At 50.8% G+C, this 25,570-nt stretch overlaps 1 protein-coding gene across 1 annotated transcript in view; it reads left to right on the top strand.

Moving 5' to 3' along the window:
* The window catches only part of CACNA1B (calcium voltage-gated channel subunit alpha1 B), a 167,025-nt gene that overhangs the window by 63,227 nt on the left and 78,228 nt on the right, over positions 1 to 25,570 (top strand). The window contains exons 14-21 of the mRNA XM_075559719.1: positions 182 to 313; positions 508 to 580; positions 11,578 to 11,695; positions 12,536 to 12,603; positions 14,257 to 14,363; positions 17,534 to 17,596; positions 19,866 to 20,675; positions 21,328 to 21,545. Coding sequence (XP_075415834.1) covers positions 182 to 313; positions 508 to 580; positions 11,578 to 11,695; positions 12,536 to 12,603; positions 14,257 to 14,363; positions 17,534 to 17,596; positions 19,866 to 20,675; positions 21,328 to 21,545 — 1,589 coding nt within the window. The remainder of the gene's footprint in view (positions 1 to 181; positions 314 to 507; positions 581 to 11,577; positions 11,696 to 12,535; positions 12,604 to 14,256; positions 14,364 to 17,533; positions 17,597 to 19,865; positions 20,676 to 21,327; positions 21,546 to 25,570) is intronic.

The raw sequence follows: 25,570 nt of genomic DNA, 5'->3' as shown, positions 1-25,570 counted from the left end.
CCTGCCCTGTAGGACTGGGTGTTCCACTGGGTGTTGGGGTGCTGGTGAGGGTACTCAGTGTTTAGATGTGGCACCCAGTGGATGAAGGGTTCGAGAAAGGCGGGATGTTGGCACTGGGCCGAGCTCAGCGGGCCACAGGCAGGTGCCAGGGCCAGACTCGGAGCAGCCCTGCCACCTCCAGGTACTGGAGCTCCCTGCGCAACTTGGTGGTGTCGCTGCTCAATTCCATGAAGTCCATCATCAGCCTCCTCTTCCTGCTCTTCCTCTTCATCGTGGTCTTCGCTCTGCTGGGGATGCAGCTGTTTGGGGGCCAGTAAGTGGGGCCCCGGGGAGGTTGAGCAGAAAGCTGACTGCACTGTTCAGGGGCTAGCTGGGGTTCCAGGGTGCCCCCAGGCTGGTGGCACCAAGAAAGCAACCTTCCCTCCCCGTGGCACCCTCCCGACACCTGCGACCTGACAGGCTTGGTCCTGTGGTGCTGGCTCTTCCCGAGACTCCCCGTTCCCTCAGGTTCAACTTCAAGGAGGAGACTCCCACCACCAACTTCGACACCTTTCCCGCGGCTATCCTCACCGTCTTCCAGGTAAGGCTATGCCCGATGGCCCACCCCACACCCTCCTGGCTGCAGACTCAACCCAAACCCAGTTTGCTCCAAACCTAATGGAGTCCATTCCACAGGGTGGACCACAGAACACCAACAGGGAGCCAGGTGGGTGGGTCTGCAGCGCTCCAGTCTCAGGGTGGGCAGGAGTGGGGAGACCACACATCTCTGCGGGCCAGGGAAACGGTGGCACTTATCCTCCTGGGTAATGGGCAAGACACAGGGCTCCTAGCCACCCATTTGCCCCAGACCTGGAGTCACTGTCCGCCTTGTGTCCTCTAAGAACAAGATCCCAGGCCGCCATAGACATCTTCTACCAGCATCTCTGGCACTCCAGGTTCTTCTGTGTCAGGGACCAGTCCAGCCACGGCTCTCAGGAAAGCCACAGCCGTGGGCAGGACCTGGGTGCTGGGCGCTTTCCCTTCACTGGGTTATTACCCTATCAAGGCTTCCCAGGCCTGGGTTTCCTGATAGCCTGGCATCCCAAAAGACCAGTGCCAATGCTGGTGCCACAGCAGAGACTGCAGGTGGCCAGGTCCTGCTTCACTCTCAGAGACAATGGAAGACCCTGGGCCTGCATGTGCTCCAGACTTGACCCCTGCCTATGGGGATGCTGATCTGGTGCCTGGGCCACCCGAGATGTGAGGAAAAGGGCCCTTTGGTGAATGCTCTCAAAGGGAGTGATGCGTCCAGGAGACAGGTCACACCTGTTAGCAGACCTCCTCTGCTAACATCAGGGGGTGGGGAGGAACCAAGGTCAGCATCAGCCACGAGTTGGTTCCTGTGCGGTGCACCCCCTGCCCCCCACCCCCGTCATCCCGCTCTGCCAGGCGTTGTGCCAGTGCTGGCCCAGCTGATCGTGCCATGCCACACTCGGCTCCGCAGCCAGCGTTGCTCATTCGTGGCTGTGGCCACACAGAACTCACAGACCGTACTCAGAGGCAGGGGTCTTGGTAAAGAAGCTACAGGCTATCATTCAGGACCAGAGTCAACTTGGAAGTAGCGGGAGCAACTCGGGATACGGTTCTGTGCTCAGCACCACTTTGGGCTGCCCCAGGTTTCTCTCCTGGCCTCCTGAGGACAGCCTTCCTCTCAGCCTTTCAGGTCAGGCTGTCCTCAGCTCCCTCAGGACAGGCTGGGATCCTCTCCATCTCCGGAGGACGGACTTCTCTGAGGCCCTGAGGACAGGCCTGCTCTTGGCCCCCTCAGGTGTGCTTCTTTCAGCCCCCTCAGGAGGGCCTAGTCTCAACCCCCTGAGGACAGGCTTCCTCCCGGCCTGTCAGGACAAGCTCCTCTCAGCTCTGGTCAACTGCCCTGTTTGAGCAAGGTGATAAAGCTCTTCAGTTCCACTGCCGAGTGCCTGGAGACACCACTGTCAGCAAGCCTCCTGTCAGAAGGCTCTTAGCTCTCTTGTTCGGTGGTTTGCAAACCCACAGCAGCCACCTGCCTGTCCTGGGCCTCTGCTGCCGTCTCATGCTGTCTTCATTTGTTCCAACTCTGTCTCTTGGGTGTGGGATGTGCTCCGCACAGAAACCTGGGGCTAAAGGAAACGTTCCACTGTGCTTGGTGGTCAAGAGGCACCCTCTGCCTCTGGGATTGACTCCCAGAGATGACCAATCCCTTTCAAGAATGCTATCACCCTTCTTTACATAGTTTCACCCCCAAAGTCCCATTACCTTGTTTGCATAATTGGCAGGTTGTTCGATTCCTTTGCTAGGTTGGAAGCATCTTGTTTACATAGTCTCACCCATCATTTTTTGTGAGAGTCACCAGGCCAGGGCTTCAAGGGCCCAATGAAAGCAATCCATTGTACCACACAACCAAACTGGGTGGTGGTGAAAGTAGTTGGTCCTAATTTTTGGCACCCAGAGATTCTCTCAGACCACCCACCTTCCTATTCTCTTCCCCTGCGCGCTCTGATTGGGGTGCTGGTGGCAATGCCCCCACTCTCTCTGCTTCCCTGTGTGTCATGTCTGGGTGGAACCTAGCTGCTCATCACCAGCAGAGACAACCCCACAGGGTGCGCGTCCTTTTCTGGCAAGGCCTGTATTGCTCTCATGGCCCGCCCCCTTCCTGACCCCTCCTCTGAGTTGCACCGTGGCTTCTCCCACACTCAAATTCCCTAAATGTGGGGGTGCTTGTCAGTCTGGCGCTGGTCTCACTCTCAGGCCAGGGACTTCCCCAGTGGGGTAACGGAAACGTGTTGACTACTTGGTGGGTGATCAGATCCCCATCACCTTTGGTGACACAGAGAAGCATGGTCTCCAACATGGGTGGTCACATTATCTTGTCTGGTGGGGTGTTCACCTGCCTGGTGGTGAAGAGACAGAAGATGATGGAAAGAGGTCACTTCTTCCTGTGGGGTCATGGGGCCGTGGCTCTCCAGCATCTTGCAGGTTATGAAAGTGGACTTGGGCAGGGCAGTGAGAGTGGGGAGTAGAGTAGGGGGTGGGAAGAACAAAGAGTGTGAGAGAGAAGATGCTGGAGGGTTGCCAGGGGCCAGGTTGAAGCTCTCTTCCAAGGGACAATGGGAAGTTGCCAACAGGACTTCTAAGCTCCTTTTGTGACCAGAGCTCTGCTTTGTTGGATTTTGTTGCAAGAAGGAACCTAAGCATGTCTGTAGGGAGCCAATGAGGAAGAAGTGGCTGAAGGTAGGAGAACAAGATGGGGGTTGCTCTGAGTTTAGATTCGCTCTTGCTGTGAACACAGCAATAAGGTAACAAATTGTTGAAAACCAAAAGGACCCAGCTGAAGCTCTAAAACAGACTTTCCGTGGGCAAGAAAGGGAACAGAAACATATAGCAAGAGAGAGCAGAGACCCCATCTTCCAGGATCCAGGTCTGGAAAGAGGCCAGGTCTGAATTTGTTGTAGGTATGGCTCAGCTGGCTGGGAGCACAGGGGAAATGCCCTGGTCCTTCTTAGGAAGCTGAGGAAGTTGAGGTCTGATTATGGCTAGAGGAGTCCAAGATGGGTGCAAGGGAAGGACCAGAGCCAACAACTGGCTCAGGGCCCGGCCTTGGCTCCCACAAGATAACTCGAGAACAGAACCCTGAGATGCCAGGATGCTGGGGGGGCGGGAGGACGGGGGACAGAGAGTGTGTGACGGGAAAGAACAATCACAAACCCAAACCGGGTGAGAACTTGTCACTACAGACAATGGCCAGCACAGTCTACCATTGGAAGATGAAATCACTCCTAAAGACATGCAAATGAGGTAATAGGACAAATCAATCAATGTTTGATGATCACCAACCAAAACCACTGAAACAAACATTAAAGCCTATTCAGGCTAGTAAGTGAATGTAACAAAGCTGCAAGATTAAAGTCAACACACAAAAAACATCAGCTGCATTTCTACTGTAAGCAAGCAAAAATTGAAGTGAAAAAAATTGCTTCATTTACAGTAGCATCAAAAAGAATAAAATACTTAGGAATAAACTTAAGCAAAGTGAAAGGATTGTATGCTAAAGACCACAAAGCATAGCTGAAAGATATTAGAGAAGGTATAAATAAATGGGAAGACATTCTGTGCTCATGGATTGGGAAGATGATAATATCATCCAGTGATACATAGATTTGACAGAATGCCTGTCAATATTCTAATTTTGATATTATTCACACAAGTAGAAGAACCCATCGTACAATGCAGAAGAAGTTTCAAAGGATCCAGAATAGCACAAACAATCCTGAAAAAGAACATAAAGAACTCACACTTCTGATTTCAAAACTTAACTACAAAGCTACCGAATTAAAATAGTGTGGTGGTAGCATAAAGATAGCTATTTAGTACAATGAAATAAAATAACCTAGAAATAAACTTTCACACATATGGACAAGTGATTTCCAATAGTGATGCTAAGATGATTTATTCATGGGGACAGACAGTCTTTTCAACAAATGGTGCTGGGACAACTGGAAAGCCAGATGCAATGAAAATGATGAAGTAAGCACTCTGTCTCTGGCAAAGTTATCAAGATATACCCAGATGATCCACACTGAGAGTTTGTTACTACTAGATCCTCCCTGCTTTTGTTTATAATTTCATTTGTTTCCTATATAACTTCAAAGGAAAATGTGTAAAAGAATAATTAATTTATGTTATTATAAAGACGTAGTCTGTAAGAATAGCAACATAAAGGGAGAGGGATAGATATCTATAGGAGTAGAGTTTGTATACTATTTAAATTAATTTATAATTATTCAGCTATTTTGTCATAAATTTAAAATGCCATATATAATTCCTACATAACCACTAGGAAATAATTTTTAAATGCACAGAAAGAAAAGAGGCTAAAAATGTACACTATAAAAAAATCAACTAAATAGCTCTCTCTGTTTCTCTGCCACCCCGAGTGTGGTGGTGCACCGACTTCACCATGTCGTCTCATAAGACTTTCAGGATCAAGAGATTCCTGGCCAAGAAACAGAAGCAGAATCGGCCCATTCCCCAATGGATTCGAATGAAAACTGGTAATAAAATCAGGTACAACTCCAAGAGAAGACATTGGAGAAGAGCCAAGCTGGGGCTGTAAGGAGCCCCCTGAAGGGTGGCATGCATGGCGGCATTTTCCCAGGCTCAAATTTTGTCCCCATCTGATGACTTGAACTTCTATTTGGCAAATAATCTGGTTTATTCCTTGGTTTTTTTGCTTCCTAATCAAGTTTAACAATAAATGATGTAAGGCTGTTGGTGTGAAAAAAAAAGAAAAAAATCAACTAAATATACAAAAAGCATATAAGATACAGAAAACAGTACTTATGTGGCAGAAGAAACTACATCAATGAACTCTCTATTTAAAATAAAGATATTGGCATACTGAATTTTAAAAATGAAACAAAAATCATGACCATGTACATGATGTCCATAAGAGACTCATTTTAGGTTTAAGGACACACCAAAGAGCTCAATTAATAAAGCCTCAGGCTATCTGAAAAAAAAAAAAAGACACAAAGAGTTTGAAAGAAAGTTGGAGATAAAGGACATGATATTTGTTAGAAGATTAATTCCATCAAGAAGTTATAACAACAAAAAAGAAGTTATAACAAATCTAAACATACACACATTTAATAGTGAAACTCCATAAAATATCAAACAAGTATTGAGAAAATTAAAGAGAGAAATAGACAGTTCTACAAGAAGAGATGGAGGACTCCACCCCCAACTTTCAATAATGGATAGCACAGACGGGAGATCAATAATGAAATGGAAGATTTGAACAACATTATAATCCGATGTAAAAATGTATATACAGAACACACCAATCAATAACAGAATGTACCTTCTCACAAACACCTGAAATATTCCAACCAGAATACAGCAGACACAAGTATTAATAAATTTAGGAAAATTGAAATAATAATAAATTCCTAATCATAATGCAATGAAACTGTAAAGAACTGAAAATAAATTTTTAATTAAAATATATATTTATATATGTGGAAACTGAGCAGTTCACTCTTAAAGAAACAAAGAGTCAAAAGTTTCAGGGGAAAATGTAAATACCTGTATTCAGGAAACAAAACCCAAACATCAGAACCTACTGCTCTTAGGTGCCATCAGTTTGGTTCCAACTCATAGTTAGCCTGCATACCCCAGAATGAAGCACCCTCGCACTCCCTGCTATGAACACAGCATTGCTTCCAGTGTCAGCTCATCTCATTGAGGCACGTCCTACTTTACCAAGCAGGATGTCCTTCCCTGAGGACTGGTCCCTCCTGACAACATGTCCAAAGTACATGAGACAAAGTCTCAACGTGCTTGCTTTCAGGGAACATTCTGTCTTTATTTCTTCCAAAAGAGATTTGTTTGTTCTTCTGACAGTACATGCTATAGTTAACAATTTTTGCCAGCACTAGGATTCAATTGCATGAGTCCTTTAGTCATTCTAATTTATTTATACATTGGGTGCAGCAAAAGCAGTGTTCAGAAGGAAATTTGTAGTTGTAGATGTCTACCAGCATTGTTTGTTATCACCACTCTTGTTTAATACAGTCCTAGGAGCCTTAGCCAGAGCTGTCAGACATCACAAAGGTAATAAAGGCATCCAAACTGGTAAAGCAGATGCAAAACTCACTGCTCACAGATGACATAATCCTATATATATAAAACTTCAGAGATTCAAACAATCGCCGGAGGTAATAATAAGCAGTTCATGAAAGGAGAAGAAAATGTTCTAAAATTGATTGTGGTACTGTTTGGACAATTCTTCTTGATATGATTGAACTATTGAATTACATGATATGTGGGTTATGTCCCAATAAAACATTTTTTTTTAATTGCTGGAACTAATTGAAAAATTAGCAACAGAGCAGGATGTTAGATCAACATTCAAAATCTGTTGGCTTTGTGAATATCAAAAAGCATTCTGAAAGGAAATTAAAAGAATAATGCCATTTACAATAACTACCAAAAGATAAAATACTTTAGAATAAATCTAACCAGAGAAATAAATGGTTTACACAAAGAAAATTTAAAAAACACTTCTACAAGAAACCAAAAGACACTTACATAAATGGAAGAAGGTCACATGCTTATGGATAGGAAGATTTAATAGAGTGAAAGTGTCAATATTAGTGAACACACTATAAAAACAATGCAATTTTGGTCCAAGTCCCAGCACAATTCTTCAATGAGATGGAAAATTAATCACCAACTTCATATGGAAAGTAAAGAAACCTGGAATAAACAAGTCATTTTAAAAAAATGGAGACCTCACTCACTGATTTCCAAGCTTAATATACAACCCCAAAACAGCTTGGTATTGGTATGGTGATAGATTTGTATACCAATAGATTAGAACAGAGAAACTAGAAATAGAACCAAGTACCTATAGACATATGATTTTTGATAAAGGACTGAAACACTTGTTAAATAGGGAAGAGATCATTGGTGTGTGTGTGTGTGTGTGTGTGTGTGTGTTTTCCCCAACAAATGGTGCTGAACACATTGGATCTCCACCTGCACAACAGTAAAACAGGACCCATACCTCACACGACACACAAAAATGAACTCAAGATGGATTAAAGACCTAAATATAAGCCCTAGAGGCTTAACAGTCATAAGTGAAAACTAAGACAAACTTTAAATACCTAAAACAAGGTATAACTACACTACCAAACATAAGAAAAAACCTTCACACTACAGAAGACAAAATAGAGGACTGGGACCCTCTAAAACATTATGTACATAAAGAAAATTTCTTCAAACGAATAAAAAAAGAACCAACAGAGTAGAGGGAAATATTTGACAGTGACATATCAGAGAAAGGGCTAATTTCAAAAATCTGTAGAAAGTACACCACCTTAATAAAAACACAAATAAGCCAATTGAAAAATAGTCACAAGACATAACTCTGCATTGTAATAAACATGACATCCAGATGGCCAACAATCATGAAGAAATGCTAATGATCATTTACTACTTTAAGAGAACTAAAAAGCAAAACAATAATGAGATATCAGTACACTGACATTCTTAGCAAAATAAAAAACAACGAATGCTGGAAAGGATGTGGAGAGATTGGAATGCGCATACATTGCTAGTGGGAATGCGGAATTGTACAGCTACTATGAGAACATTATGGTGCTTCCATAAACAAATGGCAAATAGAAATACTGTATGAGCCTGCGATCTACCTACTTGGCATATGCCCTAAAGAAATACAGAACAAAACATAAACAGATATATGCACACCCAGTTTGCCACAGCAATGTGTGTAAGAGCAAAAGTATAGAAGCAACCAAAAACCCTGCCAGGAAAAACAACAGCAACAAAGCCCTGTCTGTAGAGTACTGGATAAGTAAATCTGGTAAAGACACTCAATAGAATAGTATGCATCTTTAAACAACGATGATGAGATGGTCACGTACCTCGTTGTATGGACAAAATTGGAAGGCATTGTGCAAAGTTAGTCATTTTCATAGAGATAAAATTTTATGGCATCATCATTATAAAAGAAGAAGAAATGGCGTCACACTAAAGGAAAAGATGGGGGAGGGGGAGGGGTGAAGGGAGAGAGGCTGGAGGGTGGGAGGGACGAACCGCAAGCGGGCAGAGTATTACTGGGGTCCCACAAATAAGAGGGAAAATAGTTTTTAAAAACTTTTATTTTAAAAGAAGGATCACAAGTTCCTTACCCATCAGATCTCAACACTGGGCAGAGTAGTTGTAAAAGGAGGAAAAGAAAAACTGAAACTAAGGGAAAAAATGTAAATGAAGAATGGCTTCGGATAACAGCTTTATGCTTTGAGGAGTGAGAAAAGGAAGAGCGGACCAGCTTCAAGGTGAGTAGCAGAAGAAAATAATGAAAGTGATAACAGATCAACCAAATTGAGAATAAGAAATAAAGAAGCCACAAGTTGATTATTTGAAAAAAAAAATCAACATTACAAACCTTTAGCTCGATTGAATAAGAAAAAAAGAGGACTCAAATTACTAATATCAGAAATGAAAGGGGGAATTACTACAGACTTTATTGAAATGAGGGGATTATGAGACTATTATGAACAACTAACTGTAGGCCAACTAATTGATAACCCAGATGGAATGTGGAACCCACAAACTACTAAAATGGACTCAGAGAGGAAATCCAAAAAACTTGTACAGACAGACTGATTCATCAGTCAAAAATCTTCCAAGCAAGAAAAATTCAGTACCAGATGACTTCACTGATGGACAATATAAAACATTTAAAGAATTACCACTAACTGCTCATACACTTCCAAAAACTTGACAACAGTTTCTAACTTATTCCATAGGCCAGCATTACACTGATTGGGAAGTCAAAGATACACAAAACACTACAGGTCAGTATATTTTATTGACATAGCTGCAAACATTCTCGAGTAGCAGCAAACTAAATCCAGTATCATATCAAAAGGATTACATATCATGTACAAGTGGAGGTAATTACAAGAATGCAAGGGTAGTTCAGCATATGAAAATTACTGTGTGATAAGCCAACCAACCAACCAACCAACTCGTGGCCGTTGAATCAGTTCTAATGCCCAGCAATTCCACGTGTTGCGGAGTGAAACAGCGCCATTGGCTTTCTTGTTCTACTGTATTGACTGTGTAGGTACTGTGATACTGGAAGCTATACCACAGATATTTCAAATACCAGCAAGATCACCCCATGGTAGACATGTTTCTGTGTATTTTCTCGACTCAGGAGAAGGACCTAGTGATCTTCTTCTGCCCATGAGAACTTTGTAGACAGCAGCGGAGCACTGTTTGATAGAGTATGAGCCCTTCAGGCTGGAAGGCCTCCAAAGTACCGGTCCCCTCAAAGTTGAGCTGATCTTACTGAAAGTGACAGAGCAAAGTTGTCATTTGCTGATGTGGCACAACTCATGATGAGCAGAAATAGCTGCAAACTCCCATTAACATTTGGAACATAAAATGTATGAAGTGTGGATCTAGGCAATTTTGATATTGTCAAGTATGAAATGGAGCATGTAAAGATGGATATTATAGACATCAGTGAACTGAAAGGTGCTGGCGTTGGACAGTCAGATGGTCTATTGTGGGAATGGTAGGCTGGAGAGGAATGGCATCACATCCATCATCAAGGACATTTCAGGATCTGTCCTGAAGGAGGATGCGCTCAGGGGTGGGTGATATCCACATGCTCACAAGTGAGCTAATATGACTATTGTTCAAACGTACACCCTAATGTCAAAGATGAGGCACTGAGGATTTCTACCAGCTCTGTGGTCTGAAAGGGATCAAACGCACGGACCACTGCTGGTGTTCGCATGCAAACATTTGGAAACAAAAGCAGAATCAGGAGTTGGAAAACATGGTCTTGGTGATAGAAACAAAACTGGAGATTACATGGGACATTTTGTAAGACCAATAACTTATTCAATGCACGTGCCTCTTAAAAAGCAACACAAACAGCAATTATACATGTGGACCTTGCCAAATGGAACACGTAGGAGTCAGACATTGTGTCTGTGGAAAGAGGTGACGAGGAACCTCCGACAGAACAAGACCAGGGTCGACTGACACGAGCCATTGATTGCTCACATTGCATGTTCAAGTTGGAACTGGGAAAAATGAAAACAAGTCTGTGAGAGCTAACTGTGACCTTGATTACATCGTATCTTAATTTACAGACCATCTCAAGTACAGACTTGGCACACTGAACTCTGATCAAGGACCAGGCAGGTTGTGCAAGGACCTCATACACGAAGAAAGCAACAGGTCATTCAAAAGACAGGAAAGCATGAAAAGACCAAAGTGGATGTCAGAAGAGACTCTGAAACTTACTTTTGAACCTAGAGTAGCTAAAGCAAATGGGGCAGAAGATATGAAAGGGCAGCTTGAGAATACAAAGTAAAATATCAATGAAATGTGAGAAGACCTGGAGTTAGAAAACCAAGGGACACACAACTTCAGCATTTCTCAAACTGAAAGCTATTTAAAAATGTCAGATGAAATATCGAAGGAATCTGTATTGAACAATGCAGAAATCACAGGGGAAGGCAGAGGGAATGGAGGCACTGTACCCAAAGACTTGCTTGGTGCTCAGCCGGTCCAAGAGGTAGCATGTGATTAAGAACCAACTGAAGGCGTTGAAGGAAGAAGTCCAAGCTTCATGGAAAACATTGGTTTAAAGGGAAAGAAAGCTCTTGGAACAAGTGAAACAAACGGGTTGTTTCAACAAAGGAATATAATGTTGGAAGTGCTTACCCATCTATGACGAGGGATTTCGAAGATCGCTACCTAGGCAACCAACTGAAGAAGTCCCATTTGTGTCCGTTCCAAGTAAAGGCAATTTAATGGGATGTGCAATATACAACATGACTCACAAGTAAGATTTTACTATCAGTATACATAAGTCAAAATTTGAAGAAAGAGGACGCAGCATTATTTTTAAATTCCATTTCCCGCCCTTCTCGAAGGCCCCCGCGCGCATGCGCTCGCGTGCTCCGTGGGCAGCAGGGAGGCCACGGGCCCGGTTTCTCTCCGCAGATTCTGACCGGAGAGGACTGGAACGCAGTGATGTATCATGGGATCGAGTCGCAGGGTGGCGTCAGCAAGGGCATGTTCTCGTCCTTCTACTTCATTGTGCTGACGCTCTTCGGGAACTGTATCCTTCCAGAGCGGCCTCGGCGGGGCCCACGGGGCCACTGAGCACGAGCCGCCTCTTTAGCGCCAGGGATCGTTTCAAACCAGCAGTGCAGCGCAGACAGGCTTTCTGCTGGAAGGCGGACCTCGGCCTGAGGGGCGGCAGCAGGGGGCCCTCGTGCCATGGGGGTGGGGGGCGTGCATGGAGGTCCCTGCTGCTGCTCACCCCTTGCAGTACAGAGACGGCCACACAGGGAGGCCTGAGGAGGGGCCACAGGGCTGCAGTGGGGATGCCAGCAAAGAGGGCGCAGAGACCTGGCAATATGGGAGGGGGGTGTTGTCACAGCAGAGAAGGCACCCAATTGGGGACCATTCCTGAGCGCCTCATGAGGCACCCTGAACTTCTGCACAGGGCCCCTTTCACCAAAGGGGCCGGCACTGCCCATGGTTGGCTTTCCGTGCTTGTGTCTGCCCAGTAACTGAGCACCTTCCATGATGTCTGCATTGCGAGAACCTGCTCCGCATGCCCACGCCAGCAGTAGCCCCCTGGAGAGCGCGCCAGGACTGCATCTTGTAGAGGGGCTGGGGAAGGAATAGAAACCTCACTGCGCCCCTGCCAGTGATGGAAGCCGGGCCTGTGATGTTCCTCCCAAGGGCTGGCGAGTGCAGAAAGGAGCAGCCTCCACTTGGAAGGGCTCCCAAAAGCAGTGGGAGAGGCTGGGTGGCTCAGGCCGAGGCGAGGAGGGTTGGGGAAGATGGGTGCCCAGAGGCCTGGAGACAGGAGCTCGGGCAGTGGAGGGATGCTGTGGTTTGGTGGGAGGTATGAACAGAGAGGTTCCCATCCTTAGCTGGAGCCAACCAGACACCCTGCTCAATGTCTTCCTGGCCATCGCCGTGGACAACCTCGCCAATGCCCAGGAGCTGACGAAGGTAAGTAGGTAGGGAAGCCACCTGCAGCCTCTGGGGGTGAGGATGGATCTACACCATAGAGGAGTCACCTGCAGCTCCTGTGCTGGGGGTAGGAGTGGGTCCACACTACAGGGAAGCTCCCCGCAATCCTTAGAGCGGAGATAGAGATGGGGGCTGCTGTACCCTATAGTGAAGCCACCTATGTGTCAGGTGCTAGAGAACGGGAGTGGGGATTGGGCCACATCATAGGGAAGTCCCCTGCAGCCTCCGGGATGGGGAAGGGTTTAGGGTGCCCCTTGGGTGTGGGAAACATAATCTAGGAAGCCCTGAGACCCATGCCAGGCTGACTGACCCCCAGGGAAGAGTGACCTGCCACTGGCCGGGGAAAGGAGAGCCGGGGGACGTGAAAGCGGGGTGCGATGCCTCTCATGGTCACACATTCAATAGAAAAACAGAGTCCTCGTGGGCTGCAGGAAGGCTGTATTGCAAAGGACCCTAAAAGACAGGGAAGAAACACGGGTGTAAGTCCCTACATGGGGAGCACATGGCCATGAGTGTCCTGGGAAAGAGGGGATCTGTGGGCCGTCCTGGGCTGCAAGGGACAGCTATAAGAGTCCTGAGCAGGAAGGGCCCTGGGCAGGAGAGGACCCAAGGGTCACCCTGCGTGTAGGTGGCTGTCCCAATGGTCTCTGGACCAGCCTTCGGTGATGTGGCACAGGGCACCTCAGGAGCAGCTGCTGCCACTGTCTACTTTCCTTCACCCAACACTGCCCTGCGGATGCCTCCTCTGGTTTCTCATCTCCGACCCAGGGCGTCTGTGGCTACACAGCCTGCTCTGTGATGTCCCTCCTGAGGACACAGGGTCTCCCGAGGCCCTAAATGGAATGCAGCCAGCCTCTTCTGCTTTCATCCAAGATCCCGTGACTTGGCTGGCTTCAGGCTGGCCTGCAGGGAGGGCAGCTCTGCACTGTGTGTGCTGTGCACCTGAGTCCACCTCTGTGTGTATCTTCTTGTGGCCCCCGTGTGCTCTCCTGCTCTCAGGGCCATGCAGGATCTGCATGTGTGCTCCTGTCTGCCCAGCATCGTGGTCCACGGCTCTCAGCCGGCCATGTTCTGGGGCCAGGTTGGACTTGGCGTCCCTCAGAGGGCAGTGTGGGTAGTCTGCAGCAACCAAGAACACAGGTGTTGCTTCAGGTGTGGCAGTATTCAGGAGAGTAGTGCTGAGGGACCCTCCGGGGAGAGGCAGAGCTCATGTGAGTGCCTGCACCTGGTGGTCTCTGTGGGGTGTCCACCCTGTGCCTCTGCTCCCTTTGTGGAAGCCGCTTCTGGGGGGATGGAGCAGGTGGGAGGAAGGGAACTGTGACTCGGGCTGGGGCTGGGGTTGGGGAGTGAGGTCAGACCTACGCACTCCTTGTGAACTCCTGGGTGGCTGGGAGATGCCTGGTCAAGAGGTGGCACTGAGGAAGAGCTTGGGGCTCCCCCAGAGTGGCTGCAGAGGACTCCCTTGGGGCTGGACCTCTGAGAGCAGTCTGTGGACGTCTGTGCAGTCCGTAGGAACTTAAGAAGCCGGCCTCACCAGACAGAAGGTACCAAGGACAGGCCCAGGATTCTTGGCCAAGGTGTTGGGACAGGTGTCAGATTTTGGGGTATATGGAGGTTTTTGTGCCCTCACAGGATGAAGAGGAGATGGAAGAAGCAGCCAATCAGAAACTTGCTCTGCAAAAGGCGAAAGAAGTGGCTGACGTCAGTCCAATGTCGGCAGCAAATATCTCCATAGCAGCGTAAGGCTCCTGGGAGCATGGGCTCAGGCTGCGGGTAGGGCTGGGGGCTGGGCCCTCCTCAGGGCACTCCTTCTAGAGGCTTCTTCAGAGGGCCCCTTGGCCAGAGCCCTGTCCTCTAAACTGTGCACCCCAGCTCTGTTCTCCTCACCCGCAGGAGCCTTTTTCATCAAGGGCTTGCCAGGGCAGGGGCACAGAGCCGTTGCCACATCAGGGTGGGCATGGGGCTCCCTGCACAGCTGCCTGCAGGGCCAGGCTGGACAGGCAGGCCTCCCTTGAGCCTGGGGCTGCCCCACCTTGGAGGGCCTTTGGGCTGAGGCACTCCCAGCAGTGGCCTCTGTGTCCTTAATGCCTCAGAGGCTTAAGCAGCTCCCAGAACTGCACTGGTAGGGTTTGGTGTTGATGCAGAGACGGGAAAAGGACGGTCAAGGGGTGCTCTGTGAGGGGAAGAGACGAAGTTGGGTCTGGGGCTTCAATTGGGGGTTCTCTGCCTAGAGCTGAAGGCCACCGTAGGGTTGGGGCCATCTGGGGCATGGGAGTGGGAGGTGTGGAGTGGGTAGGAGTGGGTCCGTGGAGGAACATGGAGACCCTGCCCTAGTTTGGGTGTGTGCTGTGGGCCAGGCTGGCTCCGGCCCTATAGCTGCGAGCTCTGGGAACTGTGGACTGCACACCCACTGCCCACATACCAGCACCATGCTGGTCAGTGCCTTCAGCCTTGCTGTGGACCTGACATCAACATCTGTGGTGGCGTGTGTGACCTGAGCCATGTGTATGTGTTTGCGTTGCTGATAGGGCTACCTCGTTATGCACCTGTGACTGGTACGTATGCAGTGCACGGGTGGGGGGGGGTGTTATATGAAACTATGTATATGAGCGTGTAGACGTGCAAGTATGCCCACGAGTGCACCTGTGCCAGTGTGTGAAGGTATGTGCATATGTGTGTGTGTGTGTGCATGTCTATGTCTGTGAGTGAGTGCGAGGCTATCAGTGAAAGACTTGGTTGTGTGGGCACATTTGGGACGGAAGTGGAGTGTGTGTGGATGTGCAAGTGGATGGGACTGTGAAGCTCTGTGCATGTTGTTGAGACCCAGTGTGTGTATGTAAGTAGGCATGTGTGAATAGAAGGGTGTTTATATCTAAAAAGACACACATGTGTAAGTGTGTTGTGTGAATTTAAGCATGTATGCATGGTGCTTGTGTATGTGCATATGTGAATACATGGTTGGGGTATGGATGTGTGTGCGTGGGTGAAGGCATATGTGTGCATGGACACGTGACTATTGGCATGGGTGTGAATGTGTGCCAGTGTGCATGCTTGTGTACCTGTATGTGAGTGCGTGTGTGGGTGTGGCCGGAAGAGGCCAACCCTAGGAAGGTGTTGGCAGAAGGCTGCGTTCTGTCTCAGCCAGGGGGGACACTGGCCTCAGGGCGGGTCAGGAAGCTCTCCGAGGCTTGGGGTGAGCCGTGGCTCACAGCAATTGCTCGGCAGCTGCTGATGTGCTCACTGCTTCGGGTTAGCTGGTGGGTTTGTTGGTTCAGTCACTTGCTTGGCTGGACACTGGGTTGGTTTAATTGTTGCTAGTGGCACTGTGCCTTCAGCTGCTGGCCCTAAGCACTGTCTGGGTAACATCAGCTGTGGAGGGCACCGGTCAGGCTGGGGGCTGGTGGCGTTCTTGGCTCACACAGGTTTGCCCTTGTTTGGCACTGGCATGGCCTGAGACTGGTCCCCTTGGAGGTCTTCAGGGTGTGCATGGGAAAGCGAGTTCATCAGCATCAGCTCCTGAGAGCAGGCCTGGGTCCGCCACAGTTGTCTGTCCACTGGGGGCCTGGAGAGTCCCTCTTCACACTGTCTGCTTGGCCCCTGGAGAGGCCAGGCTCTCCCAATGCTACCAGCAGTAGCTTGTCTGAATGGGCATCCCTGGCACAGGTGTCCTCAGTGCCCTCTGCTGGCCTCTGCACCACCTGGTTCTTACTCAGGGAAGGGAATTCTTTGCTCTTGGGAGTGGGCTTACCTGGGGCCTCGAGGTGCCCCACAGGGGGCTCTGGGCAGGGCACCAGCTCATCCTGTTTCCACCCCCCATGCAGGACGGGGCAGCCCACTTGGGGCAGTTGTGGTGTGTTCTGGCATTGGCCCTGGGCTCTCTTCTGCTCTCCTGTTGGGCTGGCTGGGACTGTTCCCAGCTATGCCTTAGGCCTGGCTCAGAAGCTCAGCCCAGTATGGTGGGCAGTCGAGTTTGACCAGAGACAGTGTGGGCACTAGCCTTGCAGGTGAAAATGTTCTGGGTGTGGCCTGTGTCCCAAGTGTGTGGGGCCAGGCACTGGGCCTCTCTTCCTGTAGTCTGTGGCCTGTGTCTGACTGTGACCCCTAGGCTTGGCGCGGCTACTTGGCCCCTGGTACCTGTTGGCCTGCCCTCCTGGTGAGTCATTTTGGGCTGCTGGGTTCGATGCGCCACAGAAAGCAAGGGGTCAGACAGCTGGTCAGGGAAGCACCACAGGTAAGGATACCCTAGCTCCTGCAAAGGCCTGGAGAGGGATTCCTGCAGTGCCATGGGCTTGGAGGTCGGTCCCAGCCTGGCAGGAGGCAGGCCCAGGTACTGTGAGTGACTGCACACTTGTGTGTGTGCACAATCAGCCTGGCACACACAGTGCTCGCGTGCATTCACACACACATAGCCTGGCACACTCACGTACAAACACATGAACTCTTTCACACAGCCTGGCACACGATGATCTTGTGCGCACGCACATACACACAAATAGTACACATGAGCACACACACCCTGGCACACAATGTGTATCGTATACACATACATCCTGGCACGTAGCTCTCATGTACGGCACACAGCCTAGCACATGGTACACACAGTCTCCCACACTTGCCCTGGCACACAGTAGGCACATGCAGCCGTGTGTGGCGCTGCGGGAAATGTGAGCATGTGTGGAGAACGGAGGCTCCAGAGAGAGTTTGCTCGTGTTCACCTCCATCTTCCGCTGAGTCAGTGGGAACAACAGCGGTTGCCTCTGCCCCGCGACGTCTCTGGCCCAGACAATTGGGCGGGCCTGCTGCCCGACGGGGTGTGCACGGATGCCTGCTGCACCATGCCAGCCCGCCTGCGTCTCAGTGCTCTGTCTGGTTTCTCACTCTTGTCTTGTTTTGTTTCTTGCATGTGCAGTTTTGTAAAGCAAACTCGAGGTACTGTATCTCGCCGCTCGTCCGTCTCCAGCGTAAACTCACCGTGAGTCGCTCTGTTCCGATATCCCTCCATGGCTTCACAATAACACACACCGGCACCCTCCACTCCTAACTCTGCTTGCCCCTCACGTCACTGCTTCGTGGGCAGCTCCTGGGAGACCTCCCTGTGGCCGGGCCTTGTGGCCCTCTGCACCAGGCCTCTGGTTTCTGTTTGCGTGTCTGCTGTCTGTCTGTGTGCCTTGCTCTGTGCTCTGAGTCTCAAGTGCGTTCACTTCTTCTGAGCTGCCTGCTCAGGTGACACTGTCCCCTCAGGTCCGCGTGCCAGTGCCTCTGTGAGCAGGCCATGTCAGAGCAGTGGGCGCAGTCTCCTGGGGAGCTCAGGGGTCCTGCTCTCTTTCTGACTTGGAGGGCTGGGCTTGCCCCCACCTGGGCTTCCTGGCTCTACCTCAGGCAGATCTACTCGGTGGGTGCAAGGCTGGCTTTTGACTGGCTCGAGCCAGGACTGCGCGGTCAGTGCATCAGACCCCTGGAGGAGGAATCCTTGGGGCCTGGCAGCTTGAGCCTGCAGCTTCTGGGCAGCCAGCAGGGGTCCTTCAGTCTAGCAAAGAATGGTGGGTGATTGCACGTGGACTGTGCGCACATGGGTGCTGGCAGTGAGAGGCCAGGTGCTGTTTCAAGGCCTCGGAGGTTACAGGGGTCACTGTCTGACCTGGGACTGCAGGGCAGGATCTCCCTGAGTCTCTCTACCTTGCAGAGCTGGCCTGCAGTCGGAGCTAGGTGCCCCAGGGCCAGTGAAGCTAGCCTTTGCCTAAGGACTTTGGTCAGGACAGCAGAGACCCAGCTGGGGCCCAGTGGCCCTGGCCTCACCCTCATGCCCTCAAGCCCAGTGGGCAGGAAGGGAGTGTGAGAGCCTGCAGATCTCTGTACCTGACAGGTGAGGTCAGAGGCAGCCCACTCAGCTGGGTGTGCACATGTTGACAGGGGTCAGGGGCCAGGCATCAAGGGCCCTGACAAAGACAGGCAAGGATGCAGGGACAAAGGTCTGGGTGGCCCTGATGGGGGAGTGGGGACCCAGAGAACCAGGGATGGCCCTGAAGGGACCCCAGTGGGGAGGAGATGGGAATGGGGGGGTTGGTGGGAACATGGACAGATCCTACAGAGAACTGAGATTGCACGCACAAGGATCTGGAGGGTCCCTGGTGGGGAGAGGAGTTGGGTATGAAGGGTCCCCAGTGAGGTGGGAGCAGGGACATGGAGGAGCTGGGCCATAAGAACATGAAGGGTCCCCAGTGGGAAGAAGACAGGGACTTGGGTATATGGCCCTGAAAGGTTCTCAGTGGAGAGGACTCAGATGAGGGGATATGGAAGGGCCCTGATGGGGCGTGGTGGGGATGTGCAGAGATCAGCTGCCCCATCCAGATGGCAATGTCGTGTCTAATCCTTAAGTCTTGCTCCCATGTGAGGGCTGGAGTGCCAGCCCTGGGCCCCCCAGGGGGGTGGCAGCCCTGTACTCCTGCCACCCCCCCACCTCATCCCATCCCAGCCCACTGTCCAGTTTCACTGCCACGTGCCCCAGGGCTCCTGGGAGCCACCATGTGTGTGTCTGCTCTCCAGAGACGTAGGGTGCTGCCCAGGCCGCTGTCCTCTTTGCAGTCTGAGTCTCCCAAGGGGGCAGGTTGAGAATCAGTCGACTACAGAGCTCAGCCTTGCCCACCTTAGTGTCTCTGTGTCTGCCAGCCAGTGAGGACTGGCCTTGGGTGGCCCGAGGCAGACCTCCCCTCTCCCTTGGGTCTGGTTCTGATCCCATCACTGCCCCAGGGCCCTGAGAAGTCTATGTCAGGACGTTCCTGAGGCAGGTGCTGCATGAGCAGCTCCCAGGGCGGAGGAGTGAGGCTGCCCGCTTGGCTCCGGCTGAGGCGGTGCTGGGCTGAGAGGCAGCAAGGAGCAGAGGGCACAGGCTCTTGTGCTCTGTCTGTGCTGGGGGCCACTCCGAGTTCTGGCTGGGGTGCTTGGTGACCCAGCTCTGACTTCTAACTCCTGTGGTGACAGAAAGCTCAGCTTGCCGACCGCGCCTGGAAGTACTGCAGCCTGTCTGCCGGCCTCTCTGATCCCTTCCTCATAGCCCTCCTGCCTCAGTGGGGCATCCCATCCCTCTGCACTTGAGGAGGGGTCTCCAGGGCTCCCTGCCCCCTGGCACCCACTCCGCCGCCTCTCCATTGCTGTGTGTCCATCTGTGACTGTCCCTGCTTGAGGCTGGCAGTGGGGAGCAGTCCGGCAGGATGGGGTGCTCATTCCGCCTCTCTCCCCAGCAGGCAGCAGAACTCGGCCAAGTCTCGGTCTGTTTGGGAGCAGCGGGCCAGCCAACTGCGGCTGCAGAACTTGCGGGCCAGCTGTGAAGCCCTGTACAGCGAAATGGACCCCGAGGAGCGGCTGCGCTTTGCCACCACGCGCCACCTGCGGCCAGACATGAAGACCCACCTAGACCGGCCCCTAGTGGTGGAGCCCGGCCGAGAGGGCCCTCGGGAGGGCCCTGAGCCTGCTGAGCCAGCCCGCCCAGCATCTGGCCCACCTGCTGAGGGCCCAGACCCGCCCCGACGACACCATCGCCACCGTGACAAGGACAAAGGTCCAGCCCTCATCTCAGTGGGAGCAGAGCAGGACAAGCCTGAGCCCCCTAAGGCCGAAAACGGGGAGCCAGGGGCCCGGGAGGAGCGGCCCCGGCCACACCGCAGCCGCAGCAAGGAGCCCACAGCCCCGAGGGAGGGCCGCAGCGAGCGGCCCCGAGGCCCAGGGCCTGAGGGGGGCCGCCGCCACCATCGGAGAGCCTCTCCGGAGGAGGCCGCCGAGAAGGAGCCCCGGCGCCACCACACTCACCGCCACACAACCGACCAGGCCCGGGAGGGCGCCGGCACCAAGGGCGAACGTCGGGCCAGGCACCGGGGAGGTGCGCGGGCCTGCTCCAGGGACGCAGAGAGCGCGGAGGAGCCCCCGCGGCGGCACCGAGGTCGGCACAAGGCGCTGCCCAAGTTGGACTCCCAGGAGAAGGACACTGAGGAGAAGGAGGGGGAGAACCCCAACGGAGACAGAGACCAGGAGAAGAGACTGCACAACCCTCCGCCCAAGTGAGTGACGGGGCGGCGCTGCTGGGCAGGTGCCCTGACTGGAAGGGCTGAGGGGCTGAAAGGTGGGCCAGGGAGCAGCTGCCAGGGTTTGAAAGACCGTAGGGGGAGATCCTGGGGGAAGGGAGTGGGGCTGGAGGATACCCTGACTTGGGGAGATGGGTGAATGAGGAAACTGGGACATCCAGGCAGCACAATGCTGAGGGCCTGGGCTCTGAAGTGACTGAAAAGGACCCAAGTCCTCCCCACCCCCCCTCTGCTCCCTGGCCACTGGATAATGGGACTCAGGCATCTGAGAGTTTCTGTTTGCACACACGTTTGGCTGGAAGCAGGTCACCCAGCACCACCACTGTGCACAGCTGTGTGCAGGCCCCACCTGGCGGGCCCTGCAGGTGGGGCTTGTTGCCATGTCCTGCTCCAGGTTTTTCTGTGGGCAGGTGGCTCTGTTTCACTGTATCAGGATGCCAGGCATGCCTAGTGTTGTGTTGGGGACAGATAGGTGTCAATCTCACGGTGGCCTTCCAGACCAGAGCCGCAGACATGTGCAGGAGCTGGGGCTGGGATGACTTGCTCTGTGGGGGCTCTCAAGAGCAGGCATCTGCAGACTGAACGGGAGCCAGGCCGTGTCAACTCTGCATGTGCGTCTTGGTTGCAGGGAGCTGCACTGTGATGTGGAGACCGGCGGGGTGCTGGGGGTGGGCCCTGTGCACACACTGCCCAGCACCTGTCTCCAGAAGGTGGTGGAGCAGCCGGAAGATGCCGACAACCAGCGGAACGTCACACGCATGGGCATCCAGCCTCCAGAACCAGGCGCTGACGTGCTCATCCCTGTGACACTGACAGCCCCCCCAGGGGAGACCACCATCGCGCCCAGTGAGTGTCCCTGCACCAGAGGGTGGGCCGCCTGGCAAGGCCCAGTGCACCTCTGAGGGTTCCCCCAGCTCTGCTGGGCAGTGCCTATGATCAGATCCGCCCCCGATGCCCTTTGCTTTCAGGGGCCCCAGAGGGAGCTGACAGTTACATGCTGTTCCCTCCTCCTCCCTCGACTATCTGGGCATGAGCAGCTGAACAAGGAGTGTGGTGCCCTAGTGGTGACACATCTGGGCTGCTAGCCCCAAGGTCACCAGTTCAAAGCCAGCCTCTCTGTAAGAGAAAGACAGGGCTTTTTACTCTTGTAAGGGTTACAGTCTCAGAAGACTGCAAGGGGAATACCACCCTGTCCTATAGGGTCCCTGTGCGTTGGCATCGACTTGATGGTAGTGAGTTTGGTTCCCCAGGTGACCACTAGCATTTGGCAGAGGGGGCACATGGTCTTCCTAGTTGCTTTTAGGGACATTGCCAGGGTCTCAGCCACACAAGCCAAGAACAAGTAGCCAGGGAAGAGTGTGTCATCAAAGTTCTCACCTCTAAGTGAGCCCTGCAGCCCCACATCAAGGCCTGGGCCTTGGGGACATAGTCCCTGTGTCCAATGGCCTCTGCCTTCTTCACATTTTCACGGGATCAAGGCTGCGTGAGGGGCCCACAGGAGACAACGACAGGCCCCTCCTTATGTGTGTAGATGCAGATGCAGGGGCCGTGTGAGCACAAGGCGAGACCATAGACACAGGGCTGGGGAGGTCTGCCAAGGGGGCTTTCAGGCCACAGACTGGGCAGCTCAGGCAGATGTGACCATACATAGACATGTGTGTTTGCAGATACACGGATGCATCTGTGCACATGTGGTTGGAGACATTCACGTGCTTGCAGACAGACAGATATGTGTGCATGCATGTGCAGACGTGTCTGTGCGCCCAGGGGCTCTGTCTATTGGCAGTCTAGCTGTGACCATGAGTAGTGGACTTGGCGGCTCAGCTATTTGTCTTTTTCGTCTCTTCTGCTGGCCAGTCTCTAGCTTCATCTCCCACTGGAATCCCTCAAGGAATCTCTCTTCCAAACGTTGTGGTCGTCTGGGCCCCCAGTTGCCTGGTCTGTTTTATGTTCAGGATGATTTCAAGGATGATCCAAGGACTAGTAGCTCCAGAGTCCCCCCTTGGATTTAGTCTCAATAATGCAGACGTCGCCCTCTTCTCACACACGTCCTTTGTGCTATGTCCTTTATGCTAGCTATGCATCCTGCTCCCCATTGGTTTCCTTGGTCTCAGCACGGGGCAGGTGACAGCCTGCAGAGCACCCTCCTCCTGCTTTGTGGTCACTCCTGTGCACCTTAAGGCCTTTCCACCACCTGTCCTCATGCTGATTGATCTGTGAGCTTACAGCAACCCACCAGCATATGAGCAGACACTCAGGCTTCTCTTGCGCCAAGAAGTGAGCAAATCCTTGGGGTCAGATTTCTTGTGAGACAGTTTCAAAGTATAAGTTCAGTTTCTCTTGTCCATACAGTTTTCTGGAGGCTATGTAAGGAGCCCTGGTAGCGCTGTGGGTTAAGTGTTGGGTTGCTGACTGTAAGGCCAGTGGTTCCAGCTTATCAGCCACCCTACAGGAGAAAGACGAGGCTCGGAAGCCCTATACAGAGGGTCACTATGAGCTGGAGCCAATTCGGTGCTGGAGGTGCTTGATTTGTGATGGAATCTGTAGTAATATCGCTTCTGATATTGCTAATTTGTGTCTCCCCCTTTTTCCCCAATGAGTGACTAGTTTTATTGGTTTTCTCGGTTGTCTTTCTGCTTTGTGTTTTCTGGATTCCCACCGGGGTCTTTATTATTTATTTCTTGTACTTACTTTGGGTTTTACTTGCTCTTAGTTTTAGAATGTAAGGTGGGAACTGAGCCCATCCTTTTCTAACGCAGACGCTCCATGATATTGGTTCCCCCCAACATCTCTTCTGGGTTCAGGCAAGACCAGGCATGTGCGAGGTAGTATGGCCCTAGACTGCTCTGTTGTGATCAGAATATTCCCTACATTCCCTTTGATTTCTTCTGGAGATTTCCCATATCTCTTTCTGTTACTGATTTATGATTTAATCCCATTTGAGTGAAAGAATGTACTTTGTATGTCTTGAATCATTTTAAGGAATTGGCTAAGATTTATTTTGTGGCCCAGAGGAAGGAAGGTCTGTCAGGTCAAGAGCTGTGCGCACCCTGAAGCACATGTATTTAGCGGTTGTCAGTGAAGTGTTCTCTAAGTGACGGCACCATTCGATTTCACTGCGTCCTTGCTGACTTTCTGTGTATTACTCTACCAGTTATTGAGATATGGCTATTGATATCTCTAGTCTATCGGTTTTGCTATATTTGATCTTAAACCTCTGTTATTAGGTCGATAAATGTTCAAGATGATTATTTCACACCGTTATCATCATGGAATAAGCTGCTTGACCCTCGGTAGGACCCTCTGCTTTGAGATCTACTTGGTGGAATGCCGCCACCGTCGCTCCACTGTCAGCATGGTACAGACCAAGACCATGAAGGCAGCACAGGACCTGACGGCATTTTGTCTGTGGGCGTAGAGTTGCCATTAACCAAAGTCATTCACCAACAATTAAAAACAATTGTGACCTTTTACATTTAACCAGTACATGTCTTTATATTTAAATCTTGTAGGCAGTATACCCTTAGGTCATGTTTTTAATCCAGTCTGACAAGCTCTATCTTTTAATTGAGGTATTTAAACCATTTTCATTTAATGTGATTATTGACATGATTCAATTTTAATCCATCATCTTGCTATTTGATTTTTATTTTCCCCATGTTTTCTATGTTCACTTTTCCCTTCTTTTAAATAATTTTAATATTTTTCATAAATATATTTTATCTTTGTTGTCTCTTTGTCTAGTTATTTTAGTGGTTGTTTTAAGGGACTTCTCTACAGTGTAATCCCCAGTGTGGCTCGGGGTTACCGCTTCTGACCGTTAGCCACACTCGGGATTACCTACAAGCAGGTTATGGTTTGTAAGTAGGCCATTTGAAATACGCTTACGAATGATACTAACAATCACAATCAATATTAGTGTGATCAATCCATTTTCTAATACAAATTGCAACCACAACCTTGTACCCTGAGGTAACCAGCGGAATAAATCAGAAAAGGATGGTGAGGCGATTGGGGGCGGAGAGCAAGGCCAAACAGCTTGCTGATGGAGTATGTGGATGTCTTCCTGCACTGTTCCAAGGTTGCCAGTCCAGGTGCAACAGGAGATGTTTGTTCCCACACAAGCATGTCCTTGTTGAGCTAACGAGTCTGGTGCTATTATGTTCTCCAAAACTACTTTGGCGGGAGAGGCTCGAGACTTTTATTGGATAGTCATGCCATCAGCAGCCTCATCAGCAATTCATGCTATAAATTTCATAAAATTCATGCCAGGTAAATTTCCCAGAGGTTTTCCTAGCTCAGCTGTACCTGAGATTGTAATGTTGTTTTGTCAGGTGCCATCGAGCCAGTTCCGATTCGTAGTGACCCTGTCTGCAACGGAACTCTCGGTGTCGCCTACTGCGCCGAGCTCATTTTTTGCAGCCACCAAGCCAATCTGTCTACATCAGGGAGAATCTCCCTCTCTTTTGCTGACCCTCCACTCTACCAAACATGTTCCTTTTTCCAGGGACTGGTCTCTTCTGATAACATATCCAAAGTGCGTGAGAGCTGCCAGAATGAACCAGTATCATTACCACTACACACAAGTGAACTTTGTTGAATATAATTCAAAAGAAGTTCTGACAGAGCCTAGACCAGTGGTTCTCAACCGGCCTCATGCTGCGACCCTTTAACACAGTTCATGTTGTGGTCACCCCCAACCATAGAATTATTTTCGTTGCTACTTCATCACTGTCATTTTGCTACTGTTAGGAATTGGGCAACCCCTGTGAAAGGGTCATTTGACCCCCAAAGGGGGTCACGACCCATGGGCTGAGAACCGCTGGCCTAGATGGAGAGCTGCCAGAAATTCAAGTTAGATCCAGGAGAGG

The sequence above is a fragment of the Tenrec ecaudatus genome, chromosome 10, assembly GCF_050624435.1.
Source record: "Tenrec ecaudatus isolate mTenEca1 chromosome 10, mTenEca1.hap1, whole genome shotgun sequence".
NCBI classification, from domain to species: Eukaryota; Metazoa; Chordata; class Mammalia; order Afrosoricida; family Tenrecidae; genus Tenrec; species Tenrec ecaudatus.
This window is presented reverse-complemented; position numbering and strand designations above follow the sequence as displayed.